Genomic DNA, 21,056 nt, shown 5'->3' on the forward strand with positions numbered 1-21,056 from the left:
AAATATTAAAAATTATCAAACTGCTAACGTGTCTACCATAATGTAAACATAGAATCAACATATTGTTTTAAATAATAAAAAAAATACACAGATAGTGACAAGGAAGTGTACAATTTGTCTAATGGTAAATGGTTACCATAGCAGCAAACATGTCTGCAATTAGTAATTATTTATGCAGAGATAAATCACAACTTTCGAAACTAAACTTTTTAGAATCAGAATGAGCGGTCCGCAAGTTTAGTTTTCACGAAAGAAATTACATTCTTACGGTTATTTAAAAACTAATATTTTTTCTTATTAGGCAATGTAAATTTGGCGCCCCTCGAGTCCGGCGAGGAGGACGACCAGGAGTTGTCAGCGCGCGTGGACCAAGACGCGCGGGGTGTCAGACTGAAACATGCGACCGCCAAGTGGATCGCCTCGCATCCAGAGAACACACTCACCGACCTCTCACTCACCATCAAACCTGGCAAGTGAGTCTATATACCTAATTTAGTTTATTTTTTTATTAGATAATGTTTGTATTAGATAAAACATTGTTTTTTCTTGTCAGTTAAATTATTATATTTAGTTGTATTACTTACTTAGATATGGTAAACTCAAAATAAGGCTAGTTACATAAATGCATTTACACAGATTCCATGTTGTACGCTACGGAACGACAGAGATAGAATGATGAATTTCCATAGTAACACAAGTGAGACAACTACTCTCGCAGGAAACCCTAAAATTAATAATTTATTTACACATTATTGTACTCAAATCAAGGAGTAAACCACAGATAGTATTCAAAATTTGTAAAAAATTGTGATTATGTATGTATATTTATTTGTATTTCTCAATTTTAATTTATTGTCAAACAGACTAATAGCAGTAATAGGACCAGTGGGCGCAGGAAAATCGTCTCTGCTCCACGTTCTACTACGCGAATTGCCTTTAATATCGGGCAGTTTACACATCGGTGGTACTGTATCTTATGCAAGCCAAGAACCGTGGCTTTTTGCAGGTAATTGAAATGTTATTATTAATTTTCTTTATATTTGTTCTAAATGAGAACAATTCTGGATTCGCAGATACCTATGTATAACCTCTTAAAAATGTTATTTTGAGACAATTAATGTCATTTTAAGCTGAAGTGGCAATGGGCTGGTTACATAGCTCGAAGAACTGACAACCAATGGGGAAGAAAGGTTCTCGAGTGGCGACCATATATGGGTAACACGTAGTGTTGGACAACCCCCCACTAGATGGAGTGACGACCTGAAATGAGTTGCAGGGAATCAGTGGATGCAGGTGGCTCAGGACTGTTCTTTATGGCAGTCTATGGTGGAGGCTTATGTCCAGCAGTGGACGGATAATGTCTGAAATGATGAATGATGATGAATGTAATTTTGAATATAACGACTTTGTGAAAATATATAGTGGTGAATTAGTATATTGTTACGCATATATTGCGTTTGGGCAGGCAGCGTGCGACAGAACATCCTGTTCGGGCAAGCGATGGACCGGCCGCGCTACAACATGGTGGTGCGGCGGTGCGCGCTCGACCGCGACTTCTCACTGCTGCCGCACGGAGATAAGACCGTCGTCGGCGAGCGCGGCGTCAGTCTCAGTGGAGGTTCGCTAATATTCATATACAGATTACGTTCACGGCTATAATCCAAAGTGGAATAATCAAAGGTCTTATGGCGATATTTCCCGTTTTCACGAACATACCGCTATATAGATCACATTTTGTCTAGTATTTTGGAAATTAACGCATCGATTTTACAATAACTGAAACCTTTTTTTTAATGAGAGTAGGTGACCACATACGCCTGATATTATCTGTAGTCTATAAATAGGTATCTGTGGAAATATGTTTATAAAAAATGACAATGTTTTTACTAAACTTTTAGTCATTATGTGACTAACAGACTGTATATATGTACCTACTCGTAATTGAATGATTTATTTTTACTCAAATAATTAGTGGCTGTTTTTTTGTTGATGATAATGGAATGGTAACTCTGCCTGCGTTAACGATATACGCTGACGGGGCACCAGTGAAGAGCGACAAGAGAAGATGACAAGGCAAGTTAGTAAGCTCATCGTGATAAATATACCTGGAATGCTGCATGGTTTTCAGGAACCACCACATGAAGGTTGACCTTACAGGGTATATTGCTACTAATAGGATTGGTAGAGGGAAAGGGATTGTTAGTAATGGAGACTGAGAATCCCATTGCTAGCAATATACCCAACCAGGTCGACCTCCTCGCGGTTCTCCCTGGAAACTATCATGGTTAATTCCTGATGAATTCATCATGATGGGCTAACTGGCCTGTTTTCATTCTCATCAATCACCCTTCACTGGTGCTCCGCCAGCATATCCCGTTAGCGCAGGCGGGGTTACCATTTTCATCCCTCAAAAAAAAAAAAAAACTAGGATTGGTAATCCGCATTACTAACAATCCCTTCCCCTCAACCAGTGCCATTCCCAGATGCCTAATGCCTCCAAGCATTCATAAGGATGTTGGTAGAAAGGGACTATCAGTGAATGGGAACTAGTAGCCATACTGCTAACGATATAAGGTATATTCAGTCAAGTCGACTTCCACGCCGTCCCCTCTAAAAATTATGATGGTTCATTCTTGGTGAACTGGTCATGGTGGGCGAACTGGCCTACTTTCACTCCACTGTCATCTATTAGCCTCACCAGTGTATATCGATATCGCAGTCGAACTATCATTCCATTATCAACCGTCAAAGAATGAATACTGGTTGAATACAGGGCAGCGCGCGCGCATTTCGCTGGCGCGTGCCGTGTACAAGCGTGCGGACGTGTACCTGCTGGACGACCCGCTGTCGGCGGTGGACGCGCACGTGGGCCGTCATCTGTTCGAGTCATGCGTCGTAGGCTACCTGCGGAACACAACGCGTGTCCTCGTCACGCATCAGCTGCAGTTCCTCCGCGACGTGGACCAGGTGTGAATTTTACGTCACATGTCATCAGGGACATTGGCTACGTGCACCAAACTCAGTATCTCAGAATCTACTTTGAATATTTATATTATTGCGTACATATTATCTAATAATAATGGTATATTATACGTACCATATAAGTTCATTCATTGCAAATTTTCAACCGACTTCAAAGAGAAGGAGATTCTCAATTCGTTTGTATTTTTTTTATGTTTGTTACCTCATAACTTCGTCAGTTGTAAATCGAAATGTAATTGTTTTTTATCTGAACTGGCATATTCACAGCAATCTGTAAATGTTTTCTGTGTTCCATAGAAAATTTATCGAAATTAGTTTAGTAATTTTTAAATCGCAATAACTGGTTGTCACAAATGATTTAATTTTTGTGGTACGCAATCTTAAATATTGTCGATTTTTTTTATATAATTTTAATTTGTTAGTTAGTTATCACTTATTAGTTGGAAATATCTGTCTAACGCCGTATCAAAATATCCTCTAACAATATTGAAAGTTCAATTGTTTTGTAAAATTCTTTCATATTATATGAAGTTATGCATGGTAAATACATAGTTATAAATTTTTTACTTGTTTTTGTAGAACTGTTAATGAAACTAACCAAATATTTATACATACTTATGAATCGGAAAATACTTTCCCATCATCCATGACAGATAATAATATTGAAAAATGGCGCAATAGCTGCGGCGGGCGACTTCGACACACTGAGCGCATCCGGGCTGGACTTCGCGTCGTTGCTGGCGCGGCCCGAGGAGGAGGAGGAGAAGCCGCCTGAACAGGCGCCCTCCGACACCGACGACGCGGCCTTACACGGCAGCTTCCGCAAGAGGCAGATGAGCATACACTCGGTACATAGTCATAATTAATATTTTTATTATTATCATCTTTATGTTGTGATAGTGGGCCCTCTGACTACTTTGGCAATTATCTGAGTTTAAATTTTTTTCAAGTATCCGTATAGGACAAAATTTGAAATTATAATAAGTAGCGAAAAACAGTAAAAGCCAAACATTTTTGAAACTTTAATAAAATTGTTCTCGCTTGGACTCTAACTTGTTCGATTTTTAAAAAACCTTGTTTCAGTCATAAGTTAATATCATGTGAAGCAAAGTCTCACGGCTACTTCTCATTACCCTTTATTTCACTAAAATAAATATAATTATACATAAATATTTTAAATAAATTTAATTATTTACAATCTCGTAGATATGTATCACAACAGTAATAAGTATAGTACAATGTCACTAAAGGGAATAGGGATCTATAATATAAAAAGTAACCAGGTGAGGGGCCGCCTGAAAATGATCACTATATAGGTTTATCTCGCTGAAGGTGTGCATATATAGCAACAGCTAAGGTGACTCTTATAACTAGCAAAAATAATTTATTTTTTTCTTTTTATTGGGGTGTTCTTGTTTAGAAATCTGTCCGATTCTAGAATAAAGCATACGGGTATGCGACCCTGGCCTCTCGAGCCGCTGCAGTGTCCCAGTCCTTTCCGCAACTGCAGTGTCCTCCCCCCCCCCTTTCCTTTCCCACATAAGTCCCCTATTTCTCTCATTCACCAATTTCCTTTACACATTTCCAACGTCCTTTTTTCCTCAATCCTTTCCACCATACCGTAGAGGGCTGAAACCACCAACAAATGCATTCCCAAAGAGGGTTGACGTCAGGCAGGTGGGCGGTTGTAAAACTAAAAACCAAATCTTTTTGTAATATGGATAAAATCATATTACGCCGACCCCAAATAATTGTGATAAGGGTAGGAAGATGATGATTGTTGTTTATATTATACTTGTAATTGTGGTTATAATTGTTGCTGGTAATAAAAATCTATCTATCCATCTATCTATAATGTATGGGCGGGCGTGCGTAGGTGAGCTCCGTGGACAACCTGACGAGCACGGCGCCACCTGAAGGCGGACGCGAGGAGGCGGAGGCGCGGTCGGCGGGCGCGGTGTCGGGCGCCGTGTACGCGGCCTACCTGCGTGCCAGCGGACACCCGCTGCTCGTCGTGCTCATGGCCTGCGTGGCCACGCTCGCGCAGCTGCTCGGCTCCGCCTCCGACTGGTGGACCAGCTTCTGGTGAGTAGTCAGCTTCTGCTCGATAAATACTTACAGTATCTATGTATTAGCCTGATATATAATATCAATATGAAAAACCCGATAGAATCTAATATAGATATCGGACTGGCACGATATCAAAACATGTATTAAATAAAATACTATATAATAATATAATCAGTGTGTATAATAAAGTATTATATAAATAAAATAATGTATTTATTTATACTTTATCGTACACACTGATTATACATAAAAATATGGCAGAGGTAAGTAAATGTACAAAGGCGAGCTTAACTCTAAAAGAGTTCTCTTCCAGCAAACCCAAAGTGGAAGGAGCATCAATGTCATTTGGTAAAACGGTGTACAATAATGTAATCATTTTCAAACAAAAAAAGAATTAGACTTAATGCTAGTTCTTTTGTTTGTTGTGTTCACACATAGCTAATTATATCATGTTTAATCGTATACATGTATACTTCAACAAATTCTGTAATATGAGTGCAATAAAATTTTAAATAAATAAATTAAATGTTTATCTATGGAGCGACAGGGTAACAAAATGTTATCGCACTATGTCATGATGTCATTATGAAAAGTGATTTTAATGCGTGATGATGGTAAAGTTAATTTGGATATATCTTTGCAGGGTAAACTTGGAAGAGATTCATCCATACGAGACAATGCGATCCTTAAATAGTAGTAACTCATCGCAGCCTGAAGACGTCGCGAACAGCTACGAAAATGCGCTCATATCAGACGTTGTGTACGACACCGTTGGTATAACGAGATACGAATGCATTTATATTTATACCGGTAAGTAAGCGGACAGTATATTTTTTTTTATATTTAAATATAAGGGTTTTTACACAATGAATTTGTTCATAATAACAATTTTGAAAGTACCATTTGATCTTATAGTTGTAAATAATATTGTGTATTTGAAAAATCTGTAAAAGAAAGTCGTATAGGTTCCAGCATAGAATAGGCCACCCTTTCCTTTCCCGAGGGTGTCATAAGAGTCTCTAAAGGAACTTAGTGGTTGAGGGATTGGCAGCGGCGTCTCTCTTGAAACGTCACCAAAGCCAAACTGCGGTTACTAATCTGCCTGCCAAGCATAGTAACTAGTTGTAAGTCCCAAAAGGGAGGCCTATATATATATATATATATATATATATATATATATATATATATATATATATATATATATATATATATATATATATATATATATATATATATTGTCGATATAAAAAATAGGTAGATGTACCTACCTTAACAGTATTTATATATTAATCATTAAAAGGGCATTCAAAAAAGAAATATATCTGATATCATAGGTATAAGTTTTTCTTTAAATTTTAATGATCACTTGTTTCAAGAATAATCCAGATTTGCAGCGAAACATATAAATGTTGATTTCAATATTTGATTAGCTTTAAATTAATAATATGAGTAAAATTACCTGGCAGGCATGGTGGTTGCTCTAGTGGTGGTATCACTACTGCGCTCATTCATGTTCTTCTCGATGGCGATGCGCGCGTCCACGCGGCTCCACAACAACATGTTCGGGGCCATCACGCGCGCACCGATGCGTTTCTTCCACGTGAACCCCTCCGGCCGCATCTTGAACAGGTTCTCCAAGGACATGGGGGCTGTGGATGAGGTGCTTCCGTCTGCGCTCCTCGATGTGTTACAGGTTCGAATCAGAATTGATTCTCGTATTTCTGCTGGTTCGCGTGGCTGTATTTCAGTTTGAGAGGTGAAATATGGTAGTGAAATTACAGGGTATGGAGTCATGATACCTTAGATCACCAGAAACATATAAGGGGTGCCATGGGTGTCACAGTTACTCTATAATATACTGCATTTGATCGAAATACTAATAAAAAATAGGGACTGACTACAATCCCTACTTATTATTGGTATCTAACTAATCTATAAAACTATGAAACTTATGAACTTGAAATTTAGCTAATTTGAATTTTAAGACTTAGCAAGCTTACATTTCTAAAAAAGTCAACTAAATCTTTTTATATATTTTTTAAAATTGTTCATTAATGCATCATGATTTTAAAAAGATTTTAATACACTAATTATTTGTCCTCTACATGAATCCTGTTAGGATGTTGTAAATTACATATATACCCATTAATCGTACAAGTATGTAGTAAATTATGTAATAATAAAGTATATAGTGGTGATAAAATTTGATTCTGTAAAATATAAATTAAATTTCTTATCAAAAACTACATAAAACTAGCTTTCAATTAAAATCCACTTTTCGTTTCTTCTTTACAACAAAGAATTCTTTTCTCCTCACAGATCGGTCTCTCATTGATCGGTATCGTGGTGGTAGTGGCCGTGGTGAACTACTACTTGTTGATACCGACCGTCGCCATCGGGGTCGTATTCTATGGGCTGCGCATTATCTATCTGGCCTCCTCACGCAGCATCAAGCGCCTCGAGGGTGTGAGTGAGTCATCTCTGAGGCGATATGCCGCTTTTTTTTTAGCAAACACTGCCCTATTAAAACATTTTGGGATGATTTTGCAGCATGGGAACACTTATTTACTATTTGGCAATTTACTAATTGCAAATTGATATAAAAATATGAAAATGATATTTAATAGTTATTGAATGACCAAAATGGGATATTTTGGTTTTAAATTTTTTCAATCACTCAATTATTAAGTATTAATATTAAATAAAAAGTATTGGAATATGATTTTCATATTTTAATCTGTTTCTACATTTATTTATTGAATGAATTATTTATCCAAATATTAAAATATTATTTAAGACTTTTTTGCGGGTCATTTACACCCTCTATATTGCTTTTGTATTTTCATGCAAATATTTCTAGAATTGCTTCATATTAGGCAATGGCAAACGTCACAGAATGATATCCTTTGCATGCTTTAGTATTTTGTCTCAATATACATATGTCTATAACACGACCAAGATAATTTATAGCCATTCATAAGTCTGTTCTTAACGATACAGATTGTATGTTACTTACCTATTATGTGGTATTGAAAATTTTTTATAGGTGTTACAATTTTAAAATGTACTGTTTCAACCAAAAATATATATATTAATTCGTATATTTACACCGACAGCTCGCAGCCCTGTGTTCTCGCATCTTAACGCTTCTCTGCAAGGGATCACGACTATCCGTGCATTTGGTGCTCAAGAAGCACTTATCAGAGAGTTTGACAACCACCAAGATTTACACAGTTCTGCTTGGTGAGTAATTCCTATTTGTTAACATGTTTTTAGCAATTTAATTCGGTTTTTCAATTAATGACTTCAGCCACTTACATATGAATAGATAGAATGAATTATCCCACCTAGTTAGGGTCACTTTAAGTCGCTGTTTTTTATAAGAAAGAGGTTAGTAGATTATTAGAAATCGACACAATGAATTCAAATTCTTTGTGTAATAATATTGTGTTCCACAAAAAAAAATCAATTCTGGTAAAACCAATTATTTGATTTGAAAACTATACTATTGAAATAGTATTGATGAAAATTGTTTAAGAGCAATTTCTGATAAATAAGAGTTTTCCAAATCAATTTATAACTGATGGAGTTATTAAACATAAAAAATACAACCAAATTAAAAACCTCCTTATTTAAGAAGCTGGTTGAAAACAGATACAGTATCCTGAAATATATTTTATTTATTTCATAATAATAATTCAGTGAGAATAATTTTGAATTCTGTCACAATTTTTTTTATTTCAGGTATTTATTTATTGCAAGTTCCCGTGCGTTTGGCTTCTGGCTGGACTTAGTGTGCGTAGCGTATATAGCTATGGTTACACTCAGTTTTCTTGTATTTGGACAAAGTAAGTATTCATTTCATTATTAAGAAATATTTGCTACATATTTTTGTTCATTATCTTTATGAAATTGTTCTACGAGATATGTCTGGATGCATCAAGAGTTATAAATCTTTGAATGACTCTGATAAATGTTTTTTTATGATATCAAAATTAATGAATTAGTTATTCAATGTTTGGGTTTATACAAAAACTAATCGTTACTATATATGTGTAATGCATTGTTAATTATCAGATGAATATGGCGGTAATGTGGGGCTTGCTATAACTCAAGCGATGGGTCTCACTGGAATGTTCCAGTGGGGCATGCGTCAGTCCACTGAGCTCGAGAACCAGATGACTAGTGTGGAAAGGTAAGATTCGTGTACGTTATTTCCAGAATAGCAAATTCCAAAAAAACGGAAATAGTCTTTTTTGTATATGAGTATTCTTCTGTGACAGAATACAGGAGTATTCGAACATTGAGTCGGAGCCGCCGCTGCAGTCGCAGGGCGAGAACAAGCCGCCGCCGTCGTGGCCGGAGGAGGGCCGGCTGGAGTTCCGGCACATGTTCCTGTACTACGCGCCCGGCGAGCCGCCTGTCCTGCGCGACCTCTCCCTCCAAATACTGCCCAAGGAGAAGGTGGGCATCGTCGGACGCACCGGCGCCGGCAAATCCTCCCTCATCAATGCACTCTTCAGGTGACTCGCTATGGACTTATTATCATTATTTCTTTACTTTAAATACTTTTCATGCACCTGGGAATGGGTAACAAGGTGACTGTCTAGCTGATGGATAAAAATAATTACCGCCTATATACATGAGCATTACCATAAACATACATGGACATAACAGATTAGTATATGGCATATGATGGTACATTGTCTCTTTTTGTGTTCTCTTTTATTATTAAGGGCTTGGTGTAGGGATTTAACAAACTGCTTCACTTTTCACTGGTTGCAATTTGATCCCTGCACAATACGATTTAGTTGTTTTCTATATGTAATATATTATTTATTTTTTATTAAATGCCAAACTTAAAATAGAAATATTTCTATAAGATAGATAGTATACGTATTTTTTTAATGGGTGATAATGGAATGGAAACCCCGTCCACGCTATCGGTATACGCTGGCGGGGCACCAGTGAGAAATGATAGATGCGGATGAAGCAGGTCAGTTAGCCCATCGTGACGAAATCAACAAAAATTGTTCACGATGGTTTCCAGGGGGAACCACATGGAGGTCGATCTAATAGGGTATATTGCTGGCAATGGGGCTGTCAAATTCCATTGCCAACTATCCCTTTCCCCCTATGTATACGTATTGTGTCAGATATTATTGTATTGTTTAGCCTTTAAATATATCTAAACTTGTTCCGTTTATATTCAGATTAGCAACAATCGAGGGCGAGATCCTGATTGACGGGCGGGAGACGTCAACGATGGGCCTGCACGAGCTGCGCAGCCAGGTGTCGATCATCCCGCAGGAGCCGGTGTTGTTCTCGGGCACCATGCGACACAACCTCGACCCGTTCGACGAATACCCCGATCAGGTGCTTTGGAGGGCACTTGAAGAGGTAAATAAATAATATTTATTATAGTCTAATATATTATTATAGAGTTTGTATATAAAAACAATAATTAAATAAAAAATTAAAAGATAGTGATTATTTACAACGTTATTAGTAATTGTCATTAAAGCATGATCTGCAGTTCTATTATTTGTAATAGCAAAGACATCGTTAGCATTTAGCTCAAAGTATATTTGCTATATTTAATCCTTTAAATCTTAGTACTTATATATTACATAAAGTACACTCGTGCGTGCTATCGTCTCTGACTAAATCCTCATCAGTTTAGAAATTTAAGTTTATTTATTATTACCTCTTGATGTCTTCATGGTGTAACAAATCATTCTGAAATTTAGTATATTTTTATTTAATCACGTGGACGAAGTCGCGGACACTAGTAGAACATATATATCTGAATTTCATAATACGGAAACGGGAGGACACGAGTGAATATATATATTATACTGCCTACAAAAATATCGTCGGGAAACAATGAAAATTGTGAATTCTTCGCGGGCTTTCTTCTCCGTAGTCCCTAAGTGTGCGGTGTGTGGCAGGTGGAGCTGAAGGAGGCGGTGCGCGAGCTGCCGGCGGGGCTGAACTCGCGCATGTCGGAGGGCGGCGGCAACTTCTCCGTCGGCCAGCGGCAGCTCGTCTGCCTCGCGCGCGCCATCGTGCGCCGCAACAAGCTGCTCGTGCTCGACGAGGCCACCGCCAACGTTGACCCGCAGTACGTATTACGTCCTCTTTATGATTTATCTGATATTTATTACATTAAAAAAAAACTATAACGTAAATTTATTTCTTACCTATAATCACTCTAATATATCTAATATTGGGTAATATTACAGAACGCGCTCAATTAATACTGTGGCCACACCCTCCTATTTATACATTTTCTCCTTCTACAAGCGCTCTCTGTCTCGTGCCTACGAGCACTCGTATTTCCGCGCACATTTCCAATCCTATGACTTCAATTTTAGACTTGACATTTTATTCTTGAGTCACAACTAACACTTTAAGTTTGCTCGGAGCACAAATTTAAATTTTGCAGTATTTTATCTGATCACCAATTTCAATTCTACCTAGATAATGATTTAGATTATATTAACGTTACAGTGGTTATTTAACCATCATATATTATTTTTACAGAACGGATGCATTAATACAAAAGACAATAAGGAACAAATTCGCAGAATGCACAGTACTTACAATTGCTCATCGTTTACATACTGTTATGGACTCTGATAAGGTAAATCTTACGTTAATTTTGTTTCAATAATATATAGGAAATTCTTTAGTTTACTAACACACTCGCTAATAGTTTAGTAGCAATTAAATATGAGTCTTATACACACAATTGTATTGATTTTAGTGCGAAATTTTATTCATTTTTATGAATATCATCACTCTTTCATTACATGCTGTGTAGTTGACAAACAAAAAATAGGTACAAATGGAAATTTACTTATTTATGGTTTGTAGATATAGAATATAAGTGTTTTTGAATAAAAAATTGGCAGATTGACAATCGCGAGCGAAGACGCAAAAAGAATCAAATTGCAACCAAGAAAGAAATAATCTGATGACATCAAGAACTTTAATATATACAAAAAGAAAACGCGTCAGTGTACGCACAAATTGAACAACAACGCGACACTATAGAAAAATATATTCTAATTTATATTTATGTATATTGATTTATTTATTCATAATTAAATATATGATCTTTAGGTGCTGGTGATGGACGCCGGTCAAATGGTGGAGTTCGACCATCCTCACATACTGCTGCAACGCCCCGGCGGCGTGCTACGCGGGATGGTCGACCAGACAGGCCGTTCTATGGCCGATACGCTCGCAAGGATAGCGCAACAGGTAACATAACTCGAATCTATTGTTGTACATAGTAATAAATCGATATATTGATAGATTGAATATATTTGCCAGAACATTGTTTTTACAGATATTGATTTATTGTGAAGTAAAAATATATAAATCGATAACTCAATTAATAGTAATATTAGGCGAATATCAGTAATCACACAACAGATATTAGCCTAATATTGTCTCACTGATTGCTGAAGTGGTGTTAGTTGACAGTAGATATTGGATTTTTATTCTGCATTAATTGACCACCTGCGCTGTATGTACCTATTACTTTAAAATTTATTGTTCATTTTATGTAGCTGCGACGTCATTATGCATTTTGTTACATCTTGTTTTCATTTGTAAAAACTTTTTATTTGGCTCTCGGTCTTTATCATTGTTTCTATAGTGAAACTGTTGCCTATTGGTTTTCCTTCACAAAAAAATCATCTTTTGTACTGCTCATCGTTTACTGTAGTGGTGGTATTGTATTTTGTTCCTATAGTTGCCTTTTACACCTTCTAAAGCGATGAAATATACTGTTAACACCGTCCTTCAGCCATCACATAGTTTATTTTAATACTAATACATTTTTTTTTTATTACAGACTTATGAGCAGAAACAAACACCAGCAGCAGAGAGTTCTAAATGATCTTATAGATGTAGGTTATCAAAATATACACGTTCCTATGTTTGATAATAGTATAATTGAATGAATTTATATTCTGAACTGGCGGTGGTAACTTACACGCCGCTCAATAAGCAAAGCTTATTAATTACACATATATAAGTTACCCACAGTCTGTCCAGGGTGGACACCTTTAGGAATTAGCTTGTTTACTTATATTTTACTGCATGGTAATGCACAAAAAAGATAGAAATAGACAAGGCAAATACTTCAATTTATACGCGAACTATATCACTACTAATTTACGTAATATAAAAGTTATTTATTGATAGCGAACCTTCTCTCGCACTAAGAAAATACTATCTGTACTCTTGCTCAAATCTGTATAATTGGTTAAATTCAAGCTCCATTGAGCTTATTTTAGGGTCAAAAATTAACACAAAGTACATACAGTCACAACGTTTATTTTAGTGTACCTCTGTAAAATATACTATACTGTATCTAACATAACAAATAATCGGAGATATAGTTTTCGAAAAATTTCACTTAGAAATATAAGTCGCAATATCACTACATTTCTCATTATGTATTTCTCTTTATAATTTTTTCCAAATGGTCACATGTTCAATTTAATAAATGAAAGTCTCAGAGATTATCTTCATATTTTGAATTATTGTGCTTGAGCATATAATTCACATTAGTGTGGATCTAGCCTTACAGGTATATATTTTTTAAAATCATAAATGATTCATGCCATTTGGTGCCATTACAGCCACTGACAAACTTCATCACTCCTGGTCGGACTGTATTCAATAAATTTAATTACGTCACAATTTTGAGCTTGTACTAGTTACTATAAAACGAATTACTTTTAAGAATAGGTTTTAATTGTAACTTAATAGAGATGGGACAAATGACAAGTGAGATTTTTATATATTTTTTAATCGTACTTCAAATTTTATGAATAGATTACATCGGAACTCGAATACCAAATAAAATCTCTTTGCGCATTATGAATGCAAATGTGTGTATATGATCCAATGAAATGATACCGGTGCTTAATATTTTATTTCTGTACTTTATTATACGCGTTTAGTTGTACTTACGTAGTTATATAGTTTTACAAATCATGATTGCCTGTAAAATCATTGTGTACTTATTATTCTAAATCGTATATGTGAATTATACGTTACTTAAATCCATTGTACGTAATTATGATTTAATTGTTGATAAATACATTTTATTCAGTGATTATAATTAATTTAATAATTTTAATGTGATAATGATGTTTTGAACATACAGTGCCTGTTTATAATGTATCACTAAGAAACTTGTTATTATTATTACAACAAAATGCAGTGAAATATGTCAAACATACTCTTTCGTTTTATTTAATATTCTTTTAACCTTTTATCTGGTGAAACTAAGGAACACTATCTAGGGCCCCTCATGCTTATTTCTTCAAATTTACTATTATTATTTCAGCCCTTAACTGTCCACTGCTAAACAAAAGCCTTCCCCATAAGGGGAGTTTTGTCAGTAGTTGCCACGCTTGACAGGCAGGTAGGCAACCGCAGTTAGGTTTTTAGACCTGTTTTTAGAGAGAAGCTGCTGTCCATCCCTCGCTCTCCCTTAGTTGCCTCTTACGACACTCACGGGAAAGGAAGAGGTGGCCTATTCTATGCTGGGACCACACGGCGATAATTATGCTAATAGTTTGTAAAATTGCAATTAAATCTGTTCAGCTATAAAAGCATGACTGAGTAACAAACATCTTTACAAACTCTCACAAATTTGTAATAATAATTTTATTGTATACAAATTGTAATTTGGCAAAAAATATTCTTAGATGATACCCGTGTGTAAACAAGGTTTTAAAAAGAAACAGACGTAATTTCCATTTTTATTCAATTTGGTTCATAATTATTTTTACAATAAACTTAATTTTATAAAAAAAAAAAAAACACATAACGGAATGTAAAAAGTGATAACACTACAAAACATTATATTAACCATCTTAGGTTCTTAGTATTATCTAATCACCATTTAATCAAAATACTTTTCTTTATTCTTAATATTTACATCCAATACTGTATAAATTGATAAATGTAGTAAGTAGACTAAACAAGAGTCAGCGCACACCGATAGAGTAGCGCGATGAAGGGACGAATTAAGTCACCATTGTCATACGGAAATAGACTTTAGTTGTTTCAACATACAGTTAAAAATTGGTATAAAATAAATGATGACCCTCGCGTCAGTTAGTAGCTCAGTATCTCGAGTACAATAGCTCTTCGCTACCATTCTGTCGGTGTGAATTGACCTTAAAATACTGTAATTTTGATTTACTCATTTATAGATATTAGACTCCTATTATATGCTGACACAAAAAGTTGTGGTGACAGCATTAATATAACTTGACGAGTAGTAAACTAGCGTAAAATTATTTCAGTCGTAGAACATAATGAAAAATATTAATATTAACGTATAAAAAGAAATTTTACAATTATTGAATTTTCCAATAATCCCTTTTATAGACTAATGAGGAAGGACCTCTTTCAATACACTACTATTTATTTCCATCCATAATTATCACAGACCCTTGAAACATAATATGTTTCATTCCTAATCCTTAACAGACCAATATCTAGAATAGCATTAAATATAACGAAATACTAAGATAAATAGATTAAGTAATAAATACAATTGCGTAATACATGAAACAGCTGTTCAAAGTAAGAATAAATAGTTCCTTTTACAAAAGGAATTTTGCTTAAGTTTCTAATTTTATTCGAACTTTTTAAGCGTTTATACACAATACATATACGCATTGTAAATAACTTAAACTTAGTACACAACGTTCCATAGATGTAAAATAAATGAACATTACTACGAGAATCATATGAAAATAATACTAAAAAAAGATGTTGATACTACTAATCGAAGCTGAAACGTCGTGCAAAATATCAAGAAGATAAATAATAATAATAAATACTGAACAACCATCAGACGTATCTTAGAAATACAATGTCATGATATAATTCTTACTTTCCTTTGGCACATGAAATATAAATGGAGAAATGAGAAATGTGCAATGGAAAGTAATACAGAAGACACGTGAGATCTTAAACTCTGTAATTCGAAATTCGTTTTTTCCTATAATTAACTTATATAAGATGATAGTTTTATATATAAGCACTAATTCACAGTCTTGATGCAAGTTAGCAGCACAGTGGTCGTGTCGCGCCTCGCCCTCGAAGTTGCCACGGTGTCAAACACTCGTTAACTATTTATACAAAAGTTACACAGGCTCAGCTGCCTACACTTAAGTCTTAGCTGTGCTAGTCCCAGAGTCCCAAACCGTTTGAGTAGATAGTCTAACTCTCAAACGAGCGCTGTTAGACTACCTGTGTTTTGGACGCTATCTGCTGAGTTTTGAGTTGTATTCGTTTTATTCTGTAAACAATAATAAAAAATATATATATTTCTCTCCCTTTCTGTCGAGACAATAGTAAATTATTTTCGTATTTTTTTTTAAATGGATGATAATAGAATGGTAACCCCACCCGCGCTATCGGTATACACCGGCGGGGCACCAGTGAAGGATGATAGGTGAGGATGAAACAGGTCAGTTAGCCCATCGTAACGAATTCAACAAGAATTGTTCACGATGAATTCATCATGATGGGGAACCACGTGATTTTCATCTAACCCTTACTGGTATATTGCTAGCAATGGGGCTGTCAAACTCCATTGCTAACAATCCATTTTCACCCTTGATTTTCGTAAAACAAAATTATATATAAATACAATATATTTATATAGACAGCTTCATTAAGGTCTTCCTTGGCGTGGAATAAGTAGGATAAAAGGGCAGAAGAAAAGATCAAACATGGTTTGGGATAGTTAGTTATCCACAATCCCTCCGAAAAACGGCACCCAATTTTCATTTCTCATAGTATAAACCTACACAAGAAGAGTGAGTATATGAATAGAAATAGAAAATATATATGACCATGCTATTATAAATAAACACGTAATGCTAATAGATTTAAGAGAGTGACTGTTGAGTTTCTTGTGAGTTCTCAGCAGATAATATTTCGAACCCAGCAGTAGAATTATAAAAAAAAAAAAAATATTTACAATAAGTCTATTTGAATAAAAAATATTTGAATTTAAATATGACTAACAGATTATACAAAGTGAAACACTGAGAACTATTGGCATGACAGTGCATTTCGAAATATACACAGCGCTACTCATACCATTGATCGTCAGTTTGTTTACCCAAAATTTTATAAAAAGTAAACGTGATATTGTAATGTTGTCGAAATAATGTGGCGTGACATATTTATATGTGAGGATGGTAGTTACATCGTGTTGGTAGTGCGAGGGCGGGAGCGGCAGCAGCGGGCGTAGCTCCCGCCAGAAGGCGCGGTCGTGCACGTGGCGCCAGGCCAGCAGCCGCAGCCCGCGCACCACCTCCACCAGCCGCGCGCCGCTCTCCTTCGCCTCGCGCTTCAGCTTCGGCAGGTCCTGCCGCCGAAACAATGCATTAACATTTCGGTACAAAAAAACTATGACGTATACCGTTATAATTATCGATAATCGTAACCAAAATAATAACATAGCGGTGAAAGAATCTGTATAAAAAATCGATAATAATCATGATAAATATAGTATAAGATCAACAAGGAAGTGAAATTTGTTGATTGCAAAAATAATTTGTGCAAAATTGGTGAAGGTAACCTGAATGAACATATAAAAAGACAGCATAATTGAAAATAATAAAATAGTATGAATACAGTTACATAATAATATATTAATAAGGGGTTGGGATCTCAGCTTTCTTTTTTCCAAAGGTTTTTGGGACGGGTTGTATGAGAAAACCGGCAAATTAGCCAAGAATGAAGTATTAATAATAATAATCCTATCCTATCCTGTTTAAAAAATAACTACTTGAATTACTTAACTATATTAAAAAATATGATCGAGCAATGAAAGAATTTTTTTTTTAAGTTTACCTAAAAAAATAAACAGTAAAGAATAATTCTCTGTCTAAATTCAATAGGAAAAATATTATTAACTAGCTGATTGACCTATAAAAACCAATGAAACAGACCAATTCTAGATGGCATATCAAAATAAAACATATTCTAGAATTTAACTTAGAAGACATGTAGGAACATTATTTTGAAAACTACATCCTGGTGAAGTGGTTTTTGCATAATGCCGGATCAAAACAGACAAAAATTCTAAAAAATATTGTTTTAGCTTCTATTTCTCCTATAAAAACTTCTTCCATAAATTTCTTTTCAAATATCGTCCTGTTGCAATTTTATTATATTTGTAAGATAATTGTAGAAAATGTAGTTGTATGTTCACCTGCAGTAGTACGACGACGGGCGAGAGCGGTAGCGCACGCAGCTGTCTCAGCGCTTCCAGCAATTGCTGCGCGGTATACTGCGACGGGGACACTACCGCAAGCAGCGACCGGCACCGCGCCAGCTCCGGCGACATCTCGTTGTACCCTATTCATACAAATCACGTTTATACTTACTCCACATTTGTTATTGAAAATGAGTAATGAAGTAAACTCGTGGTCAATCATTCTAGCTCTGTCACTTTTTTACAGTGGCGCTAGAGGCGGTTTTGTTGTTTTAGGTATATATCCAAGTCGTTCCAATTTTAAAATACAATGATGAATCACATATATCACATATATAACTCAGCTTTTAACAATATTTAAAATGTTTCGCAATTTTTAGTTTGGCAACACTGATTTCACATCATGGTTTTTGTTTTGGTAATCGTTCGATTATAACTATTAGGTGTGTGTGTGTGTGTGTGTGTGTGTTTGTTGCAGATGCATGTTAAAATCTTTTCTTATTGTTTCCGATTTATTCTCTTTACATTTGTTAATGTTACATCGAACGTAAACGATATAGATTCGATAAGTGCTTTACTCACAGTTGTCGGGCATGGTAGACAATTGCAACTCGTGGACGCGGTACTTGTACTTGAGAGTGAGCGTGGGCAGCAGCGCGCCGCGCACCACCTCCTCGTCCACAGGCGTCCAGCACACCACCACGTCGAAATCCTTCTCGAGCACTATAGGACAAAACAAGGGGGCAAATTTATTTATTGTTCACAAATATCGTATTAAAATATAATCAATTTTAATTATAAGACTAAATTACAAGTGAAAGAGTCACTAGTCATTCAATGTACACGTCTAACAGAGCAGTGCGTCCCGAATTGTCATGTAATATTCAGATACGGTGTCGGGTTACTGGCTCTTACTTTGTGGAAATAAAAGTAGGTCAATTTATTCATAGACAAGAATTTATCAAGAATAACCACAATAGTTTCGAGGGAGAATCACGCGAAGGTCGAATTGAGAGGGCATAATGCTAGCAATGAGGCTACTCGTTTTTTTTAATGGACAAATAGATGATAATGGAAATATTATCCCGCTTGCGCTAACTGTATACACTGACGAGACACCAGTTAGGGACGATAAGTGCGAATGAAAAGGCAGGTCAGTTAGGCCATCGTGATAAATAAATACACCTAGAATTCAACACGATGGTTTCCAAGGGGGAGCACCTGGAGGTCGAGCTGACAGGGTATTACATTGGAACTAACAATAGAACTTTTCCAGAGGGAGACTTTGTACAAAAGTCGATTGCTTGGGTACTTCTGTCCCATTCGTGTTTCTACCGTGAAGCAGTTGTGTTTGCATGACTGTGTTTCGGTTTGAAGGGTGGGATATGGCGTGAATTTACTGGGTACAGAGGAATAACACCCGAGTCCTCAGGAATGGCAACGCATGGGCGGTATCATGGGCGAAACGGTATATCTATTATGTTCATGGCACTACTCATGTCTATAGGCGACGGTTACCATTTTCCATCAGGTGGGCCGTCAGCTTGTTTGCCATTCTAAGTTGTATATAAAAAAAAACTGGCAGTCTGCATTACTAGTAATCCCCTCCCTACTAACAATGAGGCTTCTAGTCTCCATTTACTATAACAGAAAAGTTATGGGTAGGTGGTGACCTCTGGCGCGGCGCGCGGGCCCGGCGGTGCGCGCGCGCAGCTGCTGCAGCGCGAGCAGCAGGCGCGGCGTGCAGCGGCGGTGCAGCGCCGCCACCGACAGCAGCGCCAGCGCGCCGCACGCCGCGCACAGCACCAGCGCGCGCCACGGCACCGCGCCGCCGCCGCCGCCGCCGCCGCCGCCCGCCCACGGGACTCGAGCTCTCCGAGCCCGGCGTCGCCTGCACCTGCACGCCCGGCTCCTCTTCGCCTGCGAATAACATCCACTATTACTGGCGCGTACTATTAATTAGAATCGTTAAAACCTTGTGCACACTCGTCTATTTATTTTTTTATACAACTTAGAATGGCAAACACGCTGACGGCCCACCTGATGGAAAGTGGTAACCGTCGCCTATAGATATGAGCAGTGCCATGGACATAACAGAGTATACTGTTTCGCCCATGATACCCCCCATGCGTTGCCATTCCTGAGAACTCGGGTGTTATTCCTCTGTACCCTGTAAATTCACACCATATCCCACCCTTCAAAACGAAACACAGCCATGTAAACACAGCTGCTTCACGGTTGAAACACGAATGGGACAGAGGTAACCAATCAATCGACTTTTGTACAAAGTCTCCCTCTGGTGATAATATAAAATAATATAAGAGTGTGATACCAATATTATGATATGTTCATCAAATGCAAGTCGTTTGACAAAGCGATACAAGGAAATATCATCATCATTATCATATCAGCCTTTAATCGTCCACTGCTGAACATAAGAATCCCTCTCGAGAGTTCTGCCCGTAATTGCCACGCTTGGCAGACGGATTGGCAACCGCAGTCAGACTTAAGAGATGTTTAAAAAGAATGTTGCTGCCCATCCCTCGCAAGAAAGTGAACAAGAAAATATATTTATGAATATATACATTCTACTACAAATAAAAGTATACGCTTAGTATAAAAGTTTATAATTTATAAAGTTCAAATAGACTCGATTATAAGAAGATAAGAAATAAGCATTTAGTACGTACTCTTACAGTTCAGTTGTTGAAAATTTGTGTAAAATTAC

The 21,056-nt window shown here is 36.5% G+C and overlaps 2 protein-coding genes across 3 annotated transcripts in view; one reads left to right on the forward strand and one right to left on the reverse strand.

Moving 5' to 3' along the window:
* LOC113522465 (ATP-binding cassette sub-family C member 4-like) overlaps positions 1 to 14,317 on the forward strand; it is a 42,123-nt gene extending 27,806 nt beyond the window's left edge. The window contains exons 10-27 of the mRNA XM_052897887.1: positions 302 to 473; positions 864 to 1,006; positions 1,466 to 1,618; positions 2,774 to 2,967; positions 3,636 to 3,830; positions 4,859 to 5,067; positions 5,696 to 5,862; positions 6,519 to 6,745; positions 7,372 to 7,522; positions 8,169 to 8,295; positions 8,797 to 8,900; positions 9,130 to 9,247; positions 9,336 to 9,575; positions 10,266 to 10,452; positions 11,004 to 11,176; positions 11,599 to 11,698; positions 12,181 to 12,321; positions 12,920 to 14,317. Of these exons, the coding sequence (XP_052753847.1) occupies positions 302 to 473; positions 864 to 1,006; positions 1,466 to 1,618; positions 2,774 to 2,967; positions 3,636 to 3,830; positions 4,859 to 5,067; positions 5,696 to 5,862; positions 6,519 to 6,745; positions 7,372 to 7,522; positions 8,169 to 8,295; positions 8,797 to 8,900; positions 9,130 to 9,247; positions 9,336 to 9,575; positions 10,266 to 10,452; positions 11,004 to 11,176; positions 11,599 to 11,698; positions 12,181 to 12,321; positions 12,920 to 12,964 (2,846 nt within the window). The 3' untranslated portion in view covers positions 12,965 to 14,317. The remainder of the gene's footprint in view (positions 1 to 301; positions 474 to 863; positions 1,007 to 1,465; positions 1,619 to 2,773; positions 2,968 to 3,635; positions 3,831 to 4,858; positions 5,068 to 5,695; positions 5,863 to 6,518; positions 6,746 to 7,371; positions 7,523 to 8,168; positions 8,296 to 8,796; positions 8,901 to 9,129; positions 9,248 to 9,335; positions 9,576 to 10,265; positions 10,453 to 11,003; positions 11,177 to 11,598; positions 11,699 to 12,180; positions 12,322 to 12,919) is intronic.
* A 514-nt stretch (positions 14,318 to 14,831) lies between these two features.
* Positions 14,832 to 21,056, reverse strand: part of LOC113522466 (uncharacterized) — a 43,947-nt gene continuing 37,722 nt past the window's right edge. Inside the window, exons 7-11 of one of the 2 annotated variants that reach the window (XM_052897885.1) lie at positions 20,002 to 20,248; positions 18,911 to 19,051; positions 18,326 to 18,471; positions 17,315 to 17,476; positions 14,832 to 16,396 (exon numbers count right to left, since the gene is read on the reverse strand). In XM_052897885.1, coding sequence (XP_052753845.1) covers positions 16,395 to 16,396; positions 17,315 to 17,476; positions 18,326 to 18,471; positions 18,911 to 19,051; positions 20,002 to 20,248 — 698 coding nt within the window. In that variant the 3' untranslated portion in view covers positions 14,832 to 16,394. The remainder of the gene's footprint in view (positions 16,397 to 17,314; positions 17,477 to 18,325; positions 18,472 to 18,910; positions 19,052 to 20,001; positions 20,249 to 21,056) is intronic. The other variant, XM_052897886.1, reaches the window with a different exon arrangement.

The sequence above is a fragment of the Galleria mellonella genome, unplaced genomic scaffold (assembly GCF_026898425.1).
Source record: "Galleria mellonella isolate WM207_F2 unplaced genomic scaffold, CSIRO_AGI_GalMel_v1 utg38, whole genome shotgun sequence".
Lineage (NCBI taxonomy): Eukaryota > Metazoa > Arthropoda > Insecta > Lepidoptera > Pyralidae > Galleria > Galleria mellonella.